General features: G+C 46.4%; 1 protein-coding gene and 1 non-coding gene across 2 annotated transcripts in view; one reads left to right on the top strand and one right to left on the bottom strand.

Annotated features, from left to right (window-relative positions):
- LOC106588412 (poliovirus receptor) overlaps window positions 1-16,540 on the top strand; it is a 47,114-nt gene extending 30,574 nt beyond the window's left edge. The window contains exons 2-7 of the mRNA XM_014177359.2: window positions 972-1,081; window positions 1,375-1,618; window positions 1,926-2,225; window positions 2,701-2,818; window positions 3,500-3,648; window positions 10,930-16,540. Of these exons, the coding sequence (XP_014032834.1) occupies window positions 972-1,081; window positions 1,375-1,618; window positions 1,926-2,225; window positions 2,701-2,818; window positions 3,500-3,648; window positions 10,930-11,483 (1,475 nt within the window). The 3' untranslated portion in view covers window positions 11,484-16,540. The remainder of the gene's footprint in view (window positions 1-971; window positions 1,082-1,374; window positions 1,619-1,925; window positions 2,226-2,700; window positions 2,819-3,499; window positions 3,649-10,929) is intronic.
- On the bottom strand, window positions 6,001-6,076 carry trnaa-ugc (transfer RNA alanine (anticodon UGC)). The gene has a single exon. It is a non-coding gene; the product is annotated as a tRNA-Ala (tRNA).
- Window positions 16,541-16,788: the final 248 nt, after the last annotated feature.

The raw sequence follows: 16,788 nt of genomic DNA, 5'->3' as shown, positions 1-16,788 counted from the left end.
TTTCTCGACGGTGCGCTCACTCGGATCTAATACCTGTTTTCTGTTGATGCTGGAAGTCATTGTTTTTCAAAGGAACTCCTCCTTCTGTGCTTGCCAGCTCAAAGCTCACACTGAAGTGCTTTGAACGAAAGACGTAAGAGATCTTAATCTGTCGCCTTTTATTCATGTCAATTTAGCCTACAGTAGGCACCGGTTCAAGGCTGTGCTCCTCGGATCTTTCATGCACAGCACTGCGGAGCATGGTTAAAAGGCATACTCGGCGAGATGACGTCGCAACAAACCGCACCGCAGATGCAAGACTTTGCTCTCACACAGTCACACGGTGTGTCCGCGCATGTGCACGGGGGGCGCTCCACGCTGCTACGGGACCAAAACGGCGGAGAAGTTTAGGCTCGCACTTCAACGCTCTTAGTTGTTGCGGAAATTGACCTGCTTTGTGTTTACTTCCTGCATGCAGCGTCACCTCTGAATGTACCTTTTTTAAGTTTCACTATAGTCATATCTCGTTTATCTGAAACGCTGGCATACAAGGAAATTAGTTTACTGGAAATCATAGACAGGATGGGAGGGATGAGTCGGAGCCTTCCATTTCGATACTTGTAAATAATAGGCTCATTCTGTTGTGATAAGTGCTTCTTTCTCTTTCAGCATTATGGCCCATTTGGTAGTTACACCTGCGGCTGAGAGAGCTTTACCCACCGAATAATGTCCTTAAACTAGATGGTTTATTTTGATCCCAGTGATTTAATATGTCGTTTTGGGGAGGAGGGGATGTGAGAAGGCTGATTTGCTGCTTTTGACAGCAGGGGAGAATTCTGGTTCAATGGCAGAGCACTTCTCAATCACTACACTCAGCATTAGTATGACTCGTAGGGGTTATAGAGGGGGTTCTGTACGCATGAGCCACAGGCAGAATCTGAGAGGCTGATATGTGTTTGTTTCTCACTCGCTCTTTCTCTCTCCATCCACAGCTGCTTCGTGTCAGCGGGTGAAGGTGGTGCCAGAGGTGGAGGCGTACCCCACCGAGTCGGTCGACCTGCGCTGTCAGTTTGTCGACGGAGGAAACACCAAGCTCACACAGGTAACCAGATAACACGCGATGAGAGAGCCTGCTGTGCACGTCAGCCTTGACGCAGGGAACGATAAATATTGCCCTCCGATTTCTTTGAAAAGGAAGGACAGTACTGTAAAGATGTTCTCCGGAGTTTTAATGTGGCAACCGTTGTGGTCGACCGTCGCTGCATTGACATTCTGTTAGTGTGGGTGTTCTTTATGCTATTTCATGAAATCGACTGGACATGTGGATAAGACTGTATGTGCACAGACTGCCATCCTGCAACCCTCTTAATTCCTTGTCATTCCTGTTGGACGCAGGTGTCGTGGATATGGGAGCCCACGGAAGGCCAGAGGGACAACATTGCCGTCTTTCACCCCACATACGGCGAGAGCTTCCCCGAATCTCCCTTCAACGGGCGTGTCCGCTTCATCCAAGGCACCTTGACAAACCCCTCCATTACCATCACCAGCCTCAAGATGGCCGACGCCGGGCGTTACACCTGCGAGTATGCCACTTACCCCAGCGGCAATGAGCAAGGCACCACCAATCTGGTCATACTTGGTGAGCAGCTGGTGTTTTTGTTTTCTTTCAGTCTGCGCCCTAATTGCTCTCGGCTAAGAGAGGGCACCGGTGCTATGACTAATAGTGTCCTCAAATGAATGCGGTGTCACGAAACGCATCAGTTCCAATGCACCCACCTTGTTAAGCCTCCACATCGATCGCCTCACTTTTCACCCTCGCCAGCTGAATCTCTGCTGCCTTCCTCTTGCACTGTTGTCTTTTTATTAGACTCTAGGAGGGACCACACTTCCTGTATATGCACAACAACAAACTCACTCATGCATTCGCTTACCCGTCTCTCTTTCAGCGAAACCCAAGAATTCTGCATTTCCTGTTATCGTCCAAGCCAGCACAAGCGGTAAACCAGTGGTCGTGGCCAAGTGTGAGGCGGCCGACGGCAAGCCAGCAGCCACCATCAAGTGGATGGGAGAAGTCGGTGGCACCGAAAACACCACTTCCAAAAAAGGGCTGGACGGCACGGTGACAGTGATGGGCGAGTACCTACTGGTGCCCACGCCCGAGGACAACGGCAAGGAGGTCACCTGCATGATCAGCCAGCGCACTCAGGACAAGCCGCAGATCTTCCCCATGAAGCTGTCCGTCGAGTGTAAGTGTTTCGAACCCAGACCACAAGGTTGTAATCCTCTGAACCGAAGCCTAGGCATTACTCCAATAACAAATGTTTGAATAACCGTCTTATTCAACGAAGTGGGGGGGGGGGGGGAGGAAGCACAGAATATTTCCATTAGGTCTCAGACAATGTTGGGTTAGTTATCTCACAAGCGTGGTTCACCACCTCCATTTCTGAAGCATTTTGGGACTTCCCTGTGTTTGTTTTTACCTAGCGTGAGTCATCGGTCCCTAGTCATATCTCTGCAATCCTCCGGCGGTAGTTTTCAGTTTCAGTGATGCTTTATAGGTCAACTCTCGCTGTGAGAACCTCTGTGTTGAAGCTTCTCCCACTCCTGCACCCCAGTAGGCAATCAGTGTTCACTTGGTCGCTCCAATTCACAGTAACACCTCTCTCTACTCTACTCTCTCTTTCTCTCTACTCTCTCTGTTCCTTTCCCCTTCTTTCTCAGATCCCCCGACTGTGTCCATAGTGGGCTATGATAACAACTGGTACATTGGCCGGACCGACGCTGTCCTGACCTGCCAGGCCACTGGCAACCCTGCCCCCACCAACGTCACTTGGACAGCGTGAGTTAATCTTCCCATAGCTGGCCCCTGATCTTTGGAGTACCCCCCACCCGTCCCCCCAATTGCAGTCCCAGGCTTTTGGATTGGAGTATCCATGACAGTCCCAGATGTTTGGAGTATCCCTCCCATTGCGGTCCCAGACTCATGGATTACCCATCTCATGTCTGTCCCATACTTTAGGAGTATCCCTTCCCGTTTTGGTCTTAATTTACCCTGAGATGGGAGAACGACTTTAGACAGCGTCTCCCCGATCTATCCCAGACAACAGAAGGAGTCAGTCAGCCAAAAACAATCAATTAGCAATTCCAATCTGATCTGCTAGAGCACCAATATTGTCCGTCCTCTGGGTCCCAGCAGCTTGCCTTCGTCTCTTAATGGGGGACACAAGTATCTCTGCATCGGTTATACGGAAAAGAAAAACCATATTTAATTTGTTTTTCTCTTGTTGATTATCCACATGGTCTTAATTTCGTCTGGCGGTGATAGACAGACGGCGGTTAGATTGTTACAGCCTGCTCCTCCAGTTAAGGTCTTGAATATGGAACCAGATAGGAACTCGTCACAAGGCTGTGCTTCTTCCAAGTTGTTTATCTCTGTCCTCCCTCCTTCTCTCACCCCTGCTCCCTCTCTCCACCCCCCACACACACACACACACACACACACACACACACACACACACAGCATGTCCGGTCGGATGCCTGACACGGTACAGATCAGCGCCAACAAGCTGATCGTGCGAAAGGTGGACGAGGCTGTGAACACCACCTTTGTCTGCGAGGTGAAGAACCGGCTGGGAGTGAGCAAGCACCAGGTCACCACGGCGGTCATCGGTGAGTCAAGCCCACTGAGCACGTGACATCCGCCTGCGTACTCTTACTTAGTCTTACGTACACACACTGATGCACACATTCCAGCTCACGAGCGAACACAGGTGCGGACATTTTGTGGACGCACACACACATACACACACTGGGATCAGAGCTACACAGTGGTCTTGTCCATCATTTACACTGTCAGAGACCAACGTTCTCTCACAGCTAACTCTGTCGTCTGCTGGGCAGGTAAAAGGGGGTGAAGGTTTGGCTTTTAGGGGTTCTTGGAAGGGTTCTTCTATTCATGCGGGAAACCAGTTGGTGTGAGCCAGTTTGCCGGGTTTTCTTTTCTCCCCACTAACATCCTTAGTGTAGATCTGGATCTCTCTCTCCCCCCCCCCTTCAAAATAAGAGTCCGCTCTTCCTCTGCATGCACTTTCAACAGATTTTTCCTGTATTCAGATATGCTGCGGTTTCTACTCTCTTGCTTTCACACATTGATCCAATGAACACAAAACAGCCTTACATTGGCTAGCCTTGACTTGGGCGTCAGTTATGGTTTGCAAGATGTCAGTTATGCTTTGTTACATTTGGATTCTGCCTGGTCAAAACGGGTTCTGCCTTTGGATCAGTGGAGCCAGCGCAGTTAGCACTTGTTCTCACCAAAGACGACGTGAAAGCTACATTTAGAATCCGTGGGAATCCTTTCAGAGGTTTTGAATTGTCTCCCTTTGTTCTCAAAGTTGCTTTGTAGGCGCTGAAACGTGTGGGAGGTGGGGAAGAAGTAAGCTCTGGCTAGCAGCGTTGCCTTGTGACCACTGTATTAGGGTTGGCTGGCACTCCCACCAGCACCACATCTTTGCAAGTACTTGAGAGAATCTGGTCCAACCTCCAGTTTCATCCCAAGCGATGGTGCCAGACATTTTTTTGTCTTCTTCTAAATGAAACCAATTGTAGTACAAACACAATCAGCTTCCTTAATTTTCACTCCTGAAACCATTTTAAAAGCCCTCTCTGTTCCCTTTAACTTCAGATGAAAGCGCCAAGCTCTATTTGTCTGGGGTGGCTTTCGTAACACCCCTTTGAGATTGTGATTGTAACGAGGGTTGACGGAGGTGCCGAGCACAAAAGTAAAAGATGAAGTTTCTCCTCTACATTTTAAAGAGGAGTGCTCGGTCACGTGACCCACGACCTCTGAGTAAAATACAGAACTGAGTTCTGCTGACAGGAGAGGAAAATGCGCCGGTCTCTCGCTCGACACTTGCTCAGCAGGCACGTGCCAGAGATGGCGTGTTAGTGTCGACAAGGTGCCAGCTGGATCTGTCCGCGTAGAGAGAGCGGCAGAGAGGGGAAAAACAATAACAGAAAATTCCATAGAACTCTTAGATGACTCCTGCTAGACTTTCAAAGGCCTGGCGGGGGTTCGCGACCCCTTGTCTCTAGTCCCCCCCCCCCCACCTTCGGGGCTGTCCAGCTGGCTCTGTACATTTTCACTGTACACTGGAACACTTCTGAAGGGACCAGCGCGTACACACACACACATATTACTTCCTCTACTGCCTCAGGCAAGCCATCCTCTGGACATACACACACTTTCCTCCACAGGGAAAGAATAATAAACTAATCTAGCTGAGAGGAAATGCTGGCACTGAAATGGCAGCTGACATAAACCCGGTGCTAGTAACCTACTGTATTGTAGCCTTAGTTCTGGTTTTGTCCTCAGGGCTGGAATGGCTGCAGGCCACTGGAAGTTCCTCTTTAATTGATTGTCACATCTTGATTTAATCCATCTCCATTGAGCAGATTTAAACCATCTCCATTTATCAGATGTTTGTTTCCCACCTCAGGCCATGTTAAAGGGGTGTAGTGAGAACTGCCAGACTGTGAGGTTTCATCTCTGTGAGGGAGATAAGGAGAGAGGCAGGCACCTGGCCATGGTGGTTTATCAGAGACTGTCCCGTGGTGCCCAGAGAGAGGTTAAGCCTGCCCAATGGAGAGCCTGGCGGGAAGGTACAAATAAACAAGTTAGAGAATATCTACCATGAACATCTGCCCATTTGCCTCCAATGATACTAGATGTACTGGAGGTAGTTTGCAGTGCTAGTCCAATGTGACCCAGTAACCTTGCCCGTGGCCTGAAGAGGCGTGTTACAAAGAACTAACCCCAAAGAACTAGCAAAATTGACAGACCTTGGACATTAGCACCACCAGACTGGGTTAGCTTGCAGAGCTTAAAAGGACAGCGTGAGATTTTGAGGAAAATACCTTTTTCTACATTTTTTACATTTTAGTCATTTAGCAGACGCTCTTATCCAGAGCGACTTACAGTAGTGAATGCATACATTTTCATACATACTTTTTTTTGTGTACTGGCCCCCCGTGGGAATCGAACCCACAACCCTGGCGTTGCAAACACCATGCTCTACCAACTGAGCCACAGGGAGCCTACCTACCCAGAGTCAGATGAACGCATGGATGCCATTTTTATGTCTCTAATTAGCATTAGCGCAATAACTAGAAGTCTACCAGAACATGCTCATTCAGTTCATATGACTCTGAGTAAGTAGAAAAAAAGGCTTAGTTGCCAAAATTTCATACTATCCCTTTAAGCTCTGCATGCTAACCCAGTCTGGTGGAGTGCTGATGTCCAAGGTTGGTCAATTTAAACCCTGTATTTGGGGAGTTTCTCCCGTTCTTCTCTGCAGATCTTCTCAACCTCTGTCAGGTTGGATGGGGAGCGTCGCTACACAGCTATTTTCATGTCTTTCCAGAGATGTTCGATCGGGTTCAAGGCCACTCAGGGACATTCAGAGACTTCCTCCACTTCCTGCATTGTCTTGACTGTGTACTTAGGGTCATTGTCCAGTTGGGCCGTGAACCTTCACCGCAGTCTGAGGTCCTGAGCGCTCTGGAGCAGGTTTTCATCAAGGATCTCTCTGTACTTTGCTCCGTTCATCTTTCCCTCGATCCTGACAAGTCTCCCAGTCCCTGCCGCTGAAAAACATCCCCACAGCATGATGCTTCCATCATGCTTCACCGTAGGGATGGTGCCAGGTTTTCTCCAGATGGGACGCTAGGCATTCAGGCCAAAGAGTTCAATCTTGGTTTCATCAGACCAGAGAAACTTGTTTCTCATGGTCGGTGTCTTTAGGTGCCTTTTTCAAACACCAAGCGGGCTGTCATGTGCCTTTTACTGAGGAGTGGCTTCCGTCTGGCCACTCTACCATGAAGGCCTAATTGGTAGAGTGCTGCAGGGGTGGTTGTCTTTCTGGAAGGTTCTCCCATCTCCACAGAGGAACTCTGAAACTCTGTCAGAGTCCATCGAGTTCTTGGTAACCTCCCTGACAAAAGCTCTTTTCCCCCGATTTTCTCAGTTTGGCCAGGCAGCCAGCTCTAGGAAGAGTCTTGGTGATACCAAACTTCTTCCATTTAAGAATGATGGAGGACGCTGTGTCCTTGGGAACCTTCAATGCTGCAGAAATGTTTTGGTACCCTTCCCCAGATCTGTGGCTCAACACAATCCTGTCTCGGAGGTCTACGGACAATTCCTTCGACCTCATGGCTTGGTTTTTGCTTTGACATGCACTGTCCACTGTGGGACCTTTTTATATAGATGTGTGTGCCTGTCCAAATCATGTCCAATCAGTTGAATTTACCACAGGTGGACTCTAATCAAGTTGTACAAACATCTCAAGGATGATCAATGGAGACAGGATGCACCTGAGCTCAATTTCGAGTCTCATAGCAACGGTTCTGAATATTTGTGTAAATAAGGTATTTCTGTTTTTTATTTATTTATAAATTTGCCAACGTTTCTAAAAAGCTGTTTGTCATTATGGGATATTCTGTGTAGATTGATGATGAAAAAACATTTAATTTAATCCATTTTAGTATAAGGCTGTAATGTATCAAAATGTGGAAAAGGTCAAGGGGTCTGAATACTTTCTGAATGCACTCTATCTCCTAAATATTTCTGATAGAAATGGGTGGTTCATTACTTACTAGTCAGGAAGAATTTGTTTGACTTTCATTCAAATGTCAGCAACCACCTTGTGCCTCCTTCACTGAACTTGGGCCACATTTTCAATTTTATTCTGGTGGTCAGGTTCTCCACCAATCCTACCTGCAGTAGGAGCCATACTTTCTCAGGAGACCCCCCCCCAATTCCAATCCCGCTCTGCCTTAGCCGTTTGACGTCAAAGAGCGACGGAATGATATGCCTGATTTGTCATTCCACTGCCAGGCATCTAACAGACCCAAGCAAAGGGCAATGATTGCCTTGCCTGTGAGCGGCTGCATTTCAATTTGAATGATAAAGTCTAAGCCCGAACGCTTTGCCGTTGCATTAACCGCTCGCACCCTGCCATTTTGTGCCTGGCGCTTTGTCATTTCCCTCATTTTCTCAGGCTTGTAAATGCAACTGCCCTCTGGCCTGACCCAGCAGAAACAGGCTGCACTATCTGCATAGCCTCAGGCAGGAGCATAGCTCTGTAATCCTCCAGGGTCATGAAGCTACCTTTCAATTAGCCAGAGGGTTAGCTCTATGGCACATCAGATCACTATCTGGCTCAATAATCCCCCATCATTAATCAATGGGTAGTCAATGCAAGACCGAGTGCCCTGAATCCTTCAGGACTAGTACTAGGATTGCTTTTCCCCCGTCTACCCTAGCTTTTGGGCCTCCTCGCTCTGTTCTGGAAGAATGAAGCTGGAACCACACACTTCTCTCTCTCTTTCCTGTTCTCTGTCCCTTCAGCTTCCCCTCATGAATGACTCATGGAAACACAGAATAACTCATTTTGAGGTAGATTGCAGCATTGCTATTCACCGTGTGTCGGTTTGTTGATCTCTATCAACAGCCAAGGTCTGGATTCAATCATCGCAGCAGGATTTGTCCAACTTTTAAAATTGGTCTCGAAATACATGTGTCTGTGTATAATGCAGTCTTGGTACAGTAGTCGCAGAACTGATTGAGAATCCGAGTCCTTTATCTAAGAATAGAAATTTGTGTTACCAATCTATTGAGTCTTAAGACAAGCGGGCGCTAACAAATGTGTCTATTGTGTGCCTCGTGTACTGTAGCGTTGGCGTGTAAATAATGTGTCGTAAGCTAAACCATCAGACGTGTTTAGACGGTAACCCAATAATATTTGTTGAGTGACCTCTCAAAGTTTCTGTTATCCAGTATGCAGAGTATAGCCATTAACAAGATGTTTATCCTTTTGCAGCTATGAAATGCGGTCTGTTTACATCTAGCCACATACCGCCAGACACCGACACTGAAAATCAATACCCGATCCAGATTCACCCATCTGCTTTCCGGGATGTATTTTTATTTTACGATCATGCAATGCAGTCGTTTCTTTTCATTAACTCCTAGCCTACGTTGTTGTGGTGGTGTGTCAGACGGGGAGGGGCGCCCTCGGCGCTACGCTAGTCCACCCCCGCCTTGTTGTGTGCTGTCGACACATCCTCACAGCAGCCAGCAAGGCCACTTAAGAGTGCTTGCCGACTGTGTGAATATGGTATTACTGCTGCATAGAGACTGCAGCTGGGAAGAAGGCGGTGGTGAATGAGGAAGCAGAGTGACTTAAGGGTGGGGATGTCACCGAGGTGAGGGATGCCTCCTAGCGTTTCTCACCTCTAGGGGGATGAGCGAGCACCGCAGTTAAGTTGTGTGTGTGTGTGTGTGTGTGTGTGTTGTGTGGGAGAGCTGTGTGTGTGTGTGTGTGTGTGTGTGAGGGAGAGCTCTGTGTGTTAGTTTAAGCACATCTGCCCGGCGTTCTCCGAAATAAATTGTTTAGAAACTTCCGCGTCTCAGGAGAGAGAGAGGGGGATTAAATGGTCTGTAGAGAACTGAGTAAAAAAAGACGTGTGTGTGTGTGTGATCGTTTTTGTCTGCATCCAAAACGGAAAGAGAAGGAGGGATTTAGGGTGATTTGAAGAAAGGCCTCGGTCGCTTCAGACTAGACTACTTGAAATTGAAATGATTGAGATTGTCATGGAAACACTGGAGATTTTCAGGGGAGGGGGAGACGGGACGGAAGATTTGAGGTGAACGTGCATGCAGAGGTTGAGAAGGTGCTCTTACCCCCACTGACAGAGTTCGCACTGGCAGCCCAACTCCTTACATTCCCTCTCAACACGTTAAGTGCCTTGAGTACGTCAACCTTATAAATATTATTGGATATTTACAGTTCTATACATATGGGTACTTTACCTGTACTGTACAGCAAGAACCTGAAATCGTACTCATTATCTTCAACATCCATTCCAGATCCATGTTATTTTCCCTGCCTTTTTCCTGTTCTGACAATCTCTTCCTGTTCGCTAAGTTGTGATTCACTGGAAAAGATGGTTCAGGTCGGCTGTTGTGCTCCTTCCCCCTAATCTCTATGAGTGACAGTGATATAAGCTCGCTGTGATCATTTTTGACTTTTATTACCCCTTTCTGGTTGATTTAGTCCTGACTCCCAACTACCCCTGTCCTGTTTCTCCCTGTGCTGTGGCTTTGATGTTTTCACCTCCCTAGACATCAGGGCCTTGCATCTCCCTGGCCCTCTGTCTTGGCAGGACATTCCAAGCTGCCCTGTATGGGGTCTGGTTTTTGGAATGGATCAAACTGCAGGCGGGTTTCTGCCTCTTATAACCTCGTGTGGCTCTGAGTTTAGTTCCTCCATTGGACTGGTTTTTGGTTTACAGTGGGGGAGCGCTCATAGCCCGGGGTTAAACTAACTGATCGATTTGGGGGGGGGACAGAGCAGTATGTCGACGTGTTCCATTTTTCAATTCCATCATGCATGACCACAGTGTGCTAGTCATTACCACTTCTATAGTGCCCTTTCACTTCCCTTTTCCTGTCTCTTTCCCTGTCTCTCATCTCTGCGTTGTTGTGCCCGATGTACGCGCCTCGGTCAAAATCTCAGACCCGTGATTCGTCCCATCGTGGGTCACAAAATGTGTTCCTCATTTTTGTTTCTCTACCGAAACAAGAGTGGACCGGCTCAAACTTGGCTCACACCAACCGTACTAAGACCGTAGAAATGGGCAACGGGGGGCTGCAAAAAAAACAACAAATAACTGCAACTAAAGGGGAGGAATCAATCCCAGTCAAATCCCTACAACACTGATCGAGACACCACCACCTCACTGACAGCATCTCACCAGGAGAGCACCAGAACAACAACACTACTCGTATGGAAAGAGGCCCGTTTAAAAACCGACCAACCCCCTCTTTCCTCCCCCCATTTTTTTTTGTCTCTCCCTCTACCTTTTGCTCCTCTCCTCCCCCCTTTTCAGAGGCCATAGTGGACCCGTCCAACGCGGGTGTGGTGGCGGGGGCTATCATCGGCAGCCTGCTGGCCCTGCTGCTGGTCAGCTCGCTGATTGCTGTCCTGGTGACCCGCAGTCGCCGGCAACGGCGCGGTTACCCCGGCAATGGGGAGCCTGGCGCCTACGGGAACAAAGCCCGCCTCTTCGCCGGAGCTGGCAACAAGAACGAAGGCACGGGGGCCAACATCAACGGGCCCATCTATACGTACCGCGAGAGCGACCCCGGAGCGCTGGCGGAGAATGCCAACGACTTCCACGGCCCGCCAGGCTCCACTCCCACCGCCCACGACATCCTGCTGAGCAGCGAGATGGACGAGGCGGAGCGCAGGAAATTTGACGCCCTCGACGACAGCCTGGAGGAGGAAGAGGAGCGCTACGACAGCTTCAGCGTGGGCATGGCGCCAGCCTATCACATCCACCGGCACAACGAGGAGATGGGAGGGGTCAGCATGTACCTGGACGACGACATGGAGTCACAGCGGGACGGGTCGGTCATCTCCCGGACTGCCATCTACGTCTAGAGAGGGGCGGTCACCCAACAGGGTCCAGGAGGGAGAGTCCACCACCAACCACCTGTCTGGAACGATACCGCCAACAACCACCCCTCCCCCTGCATACTAAATAGACATGCTACGCTTATGGTCATTTTACAAAAGAATATCACTACAGAAACAAAACAAGGCGTTGAAACTGAACTGTAACTGATGAACAAGCAGAATGATAACTTGAGTGCGCTGGTCAGTGACTAGACATCTCGTTAAGTCAGTCAGTCTACCAAAATAAATTGTAACAATGTAACTCATCTTCAATGCTGCTTACTGCTCCATTTCAGCTTAGCAAGTGAAACGTGAAGAATGACCACGTGACTGCGTCAGTAGCCAACTAATCCACAGGACTGTAAACACTAAGACTTTTTCTTGGTAAGGAAACGCATCGTTCAATGTCGTCGTCATGGTAAAACTTTTAGATGTGTTCATAGACGGTCACGCTCGTTCTATAACCACGGCTACTGCTTGAAGACGTCCTCCAGCGGACCGCGGTGTGGAGGACAAGGAACAAAGCTGCAACTTGTTGTCTTAATGTGCATCATCACAGGCGTTCCATAGCACAGTGTTACGTAAATGGTCTTTTGTATTATCAAGATGTTTGGGCCTTCAGGCCTTGTTGAATCACATTTTGGTGTTAATGACTCATAATGACTCAGGCAGAGTTAGTCCCACCAACTTAGTTTCCAATTTCCATTTCCTTCCTCCTTTTAGTTTTTTCCCCCCCATTTATTTTATTTTATTTTATATATGGGAGGCCAGCGACATGGTAGACTGAGCTGGAGCTGGGGTTTGGATGAGAGAAATGGTGCGACAACATCTGTTTTTGTTTTTCCAACTGTCTGTTGGCTGTTCATGTTGGTGGAACGTCACTGCTAAGTGAAGGGCAGCGCGTCAGCTGGAACCATCACAGGGCATTGGGCCCCGTGCCAGGCTGTACTAGCCTTCCACGCTGAGGGACCAACCAGCTCCTGGAATGATCGGAGCCACGTCTAGTCTGCCTAGCGATAGTGTAAGACAGACCGGCATGCACACCCAGCTCTAACTGAAACTCCTGCTCGGCCTGTCAGTTTGACCAATTAAAAAAAGGAAGCGTACTCCATTTCCCCGGCAAGTCAATAAATGTGCCGTCTATTTAATGGTTAAGAAATGTTTCGCCGCTGATCCTCGAGGGACCGGAGGCGGAATATTTCCCTTGTTTGTTTTTTTTGTTTTTACCAGAACAAGCTGTTCCTAGCCCACTTGTTTAATTCAGGAGTAGAAGAAGCATACAAGTGTTGCGCATTATCTTATGTAGAGGTATAGAGCGAGAGAGGTTGATTTCCGGCTGGTATTGAGTGCTTTTGCGATTCTTCTTCTTATTTTTTTAATGCAGTTAAGCCCAAGCATTAATAAGACAAGCCGCACATACGGCTGAAATAGCGAAGTTTCGCTCCCGAACACAGTAGGAGTTAGGAGGTCGACCGTCTGCCTTGTTGTCGACCGTCAACGATCGATCATCTACTTCAAAATTCAGTATTATCATTATTTTTGCAGAGCGAAATGCTTAGTTGAGTTGTTTTTGCTGTATGTTAATGGACAAATCTCTGCCGGGCCTGCTAAGGGGGCAGTAACACACAAAATACGCCTGTGACTGTGTGCGGGGATATTTCTGACCATGTGCGAGGCCCATTACTTCTGGCTGAGTTGACCGAATTTGACTCGCTGCCAGACTTGGTACGAGGTTAAGGCTAACCCCACCCGCAGTATGTTCCTCTGTCGGATTGGCGCCGTTCACTTTAAAGTAGCGGCCGAGTGTGTGTGCTGACTAGTGTGTGTGTGTGTGTAGTGTGATTGTACAGATTCGAGTTGTGTATATCCCACATGCTGATTCACCGCGCAATAGCCCAATGTTATGCAGGAGTTGTTTTGCATAATGTCATACATATGGATGGCTAAGCCTATCTCTGAGTCATTCATCAGTCATTTCATGCACAGTAACCTCACTGATGAAGGGGTTGTGGGACGGTGATAGGAAACTGCTTAGCACGGGGACCCGCATGGACATGAATATTACACTGGCGGAGCCGGAATGAAGCCGGACTGGCTCAAAGGGCCTTTGGCGTGGTCTCCTGTGCCAGATGGAAACTTGATTGGGTATTGGTGTCCGGGCCGTTGCTCTGTAAATATTGTGACCCACTCCCCTTCCTTTGCTTTTTCTTATCACAGATAGAGGTCGACTGATTATGATTTTTCAACGGCGATACCGATTTATTGGAGGACCAAAAAAAAGCCAATACCGATTAATCAGACGTTTATTTTATTTTTTTTCAAATTTTTATTTTATTTTTTTATATATATATTTTTTTATTCATGTTTTTTTTTAAAATATATTTAATAATGACAATTACATCAATACTGAATGAACAATGAGCACTTTTATTTTTACTTAATAAAATCTGTTTAGTCTCAAATAAATAATGAAACATGTTCAATTTGGTTGCATAATGCAAAAACACAGTGTTGTAGAAGAAAGTAGAAGTGCAATATGTTCCATGTAAAAAAAGCTAATGTTTAAGTTCCTTGCTGAGAACATATGAAAGCTGATGGTTCAATATTCCCAGTTAAGAAGTTTTAGGTTGTAGTTATTATAGGAATTATGATGCGTCGACTATTTCTCTATACCATTTGTATTTCGTATACCTTTGACAATTGGATGTTCTTATAGGCACTTTAGTATTGCCAGCCTAATCTTCGGGAGTTGATAGGCTTGAAGTCATAAACGGCGCTGTGTGTCAAGCATTGCTAAGAGCTGCTGGCAAACGCAGTAAAGTGCTGTTTGAAGGAACGCTTACGAGCCTGCTGCTGCCTACCACCGTTCAGTCAGACTGCTCTATCAAATATTAAATCATACACTTAATTATATATATATATAATAAACACAGAAATACGAGCCTTTGGTCATTAATATGGTCAAATCTGGAAACTATCATTTCGAGAGAGAAACTTTAATCTTTCAGTAAATATGGAACCGTTCCGTATTTTATCGAACAGGTGGCAACCCTAAGTCTAAATATTTCTGTTACATTGCACAACCTTCAATGTTATGTCATAATTATGTAAAATTCTGGCAAATTAGTTTACAGTTCGCAACGAGCCAGGCGGCCCAAACTGCTGCACATACCCTGACTCTGCTTGCACTGAACGCAAGAGAAGTGACACAATTTCCCTAGTTAATATTGCCTGCTAACATGAATTTCTATTAACTAAATATGCAGGTTTAAAAAATATATACTTCTGTGTATTGATTTTAAGAAAGGCATTGATGTTTATGGTTAGGTACATTTTTCGTGAATGCGCATTTGTTAAATCATCGCCCGTTTGGTGAAATTGAAGTAGGCTGTGATACGATAATAAATGAACAGGCACCGCATTGATTATATGCAACGCAGGACAAGCTAGTTAACCTAGTAATATCATCAACCATGTGTAGTTAACTAGAGATTATGTGAAGATTGATTGATTGTTTTTTTATAAGATAAGTTTAATGCTAGCTAGCAACTTACCTTTGCTCCTTGCAGCCACAAGGTCCTTTTGACGCTGCACTCATGTACAGGTAGTCAGGCTGCCACGCAGTCTCCTTGTGGATTGCAATGTAATCGGCCATAATCGGCGTCAAAAAAGGCCGATTACCGATTTTGTTATGAAAACTTGAAATCGGCCATGCCGATTAATCGGTCGACCTCTAATCACAGATTCCTATCGCATTATCAGATCATCACCACTGTGTTCAAATGAACTGTTTTCCTTATGATGTTTTGTGCGAATGGATATCCATTTTTTTCGAATTAAGAAAAATAAGTGTTCTTATGTGAGGTGTTGGTTGTGTATATCTTGATGTAAGATATCCATTTAATGAAGTAGGTGTGTTTATCTTCAATACTCCCTTAAGAGATGATATTTATAAGTGCAGTGTGGGTAATGGTAAGTATCACACACTACTCTCATGGGAAATGGTTGGAAAATAACCAATGACTACAAATGACCTTAATGTAATTATAATGTGTGTCAAGGCATGGTATGTAGAGGTGTATATTATCGAGGGCCTTGATCTCCAATCTGCTCTGACCATCTTTTCCACACAGTCTCTCGCTCCCTTCCACGGATTAACTCTCACAAGAGAGCATATAATCACACACCCATGCAGATCTGTTTCACTCATAGAATTCTCTCTCACACACACTATTTCCCTGACCCGACACACACTTTGAGTTTGATGCCTCCCATTAGCGGGGGGGGGTGATTGTTCCTCGTTGGGCTCCTGTGACTCCATCACTCTCCATCTTGTTATTAAGATGAACAGAGAGGCAATCTCTTTCTCTACAGAGGTTTAAAACCTTTGATTCGCTGTTTTTAGAAGTAAACAAGCACCAATTTCACTCTGTGGGAAGTGGCGCTACAGCTTCTAAGGACCATGTCAGAATAAAAAGCGCTGTTTCTGGCATGCAATTACCCGCCCTGTCTAAAGGCGGTGATGGTGGCGGTGGTTTTAAAAAGCATAAATGGGTCACGACATCCTACAATTCTCATCCGACTCTAATCTCAAGACAACCAAACAAAGCCTTAAATTCACAGTTTCGCCACATGCGTTATTCCCCGTGTCCCTTGTGTACAAAGTATAAATAAATCCAACATACTTGCAACATGCATTACTAATTGATGTGGTTACGTTAGTGCATCTGTTCTGCCCAGCTGCTGGTATAACAAGGTATTCATGTTTTCTGGTAAATTATACAGTGTTTTTAAATTTTTTGTTGTTGTGTACAATATTGACAGGACGGTGACCTGGAGAATATGAATAATATTAAAATGCTCCTATATTCCAAGATGTTTGTGTCTCTCACTCTACAAGCTGCTAAGAATATAACAATGTCTTCTGTATCACCATCTTGACTGTGTGGGTGTTTTTCATTTGGAACCTTTTCGTTCCGGTTCGTCCTGTCAACATTAATTTTTGTATTCTGGTGTTTATTAAAGTATGATGGATTTCTAAATATGATTTGAGGCTGTTATGTGTGACGTTCAGCCGGCGTAGTGATCCGTCTGTGAATTTGATTGTGACATGTATATCGACAATGTTTTTGCTTCGGCCCTTGCGGTTATTAGGTCGAGCTTAATAATAAAACTGAAATTATTCTCATTATTACACGGAGAACTGTCTGTTCGGTTACGTTTATCACATGCTTCGACAGCAACCCTATCTAGACAAGTGTAGTTACCCAAAGTGCTAGAGAAACTAGAG

Source organism: Salmo salar, chromosome ssa27 (genome assembly GCF_905237065.1).
Source record: "Salmo salar chromosome ssa27, Ssal_v3.1, whole genome shotgun sequence".
NCBI classification, from domain to species: Eukaryota; Metazoa; Chordata; class Actinopteri; order Salmoniformes; family Salmonidae; genus Salmo; species Salmo salar.
Note: the sequence above shows the minus strand (reverse complement) of the source record. Positions and strands in the feature narration are given on the sequence as shown.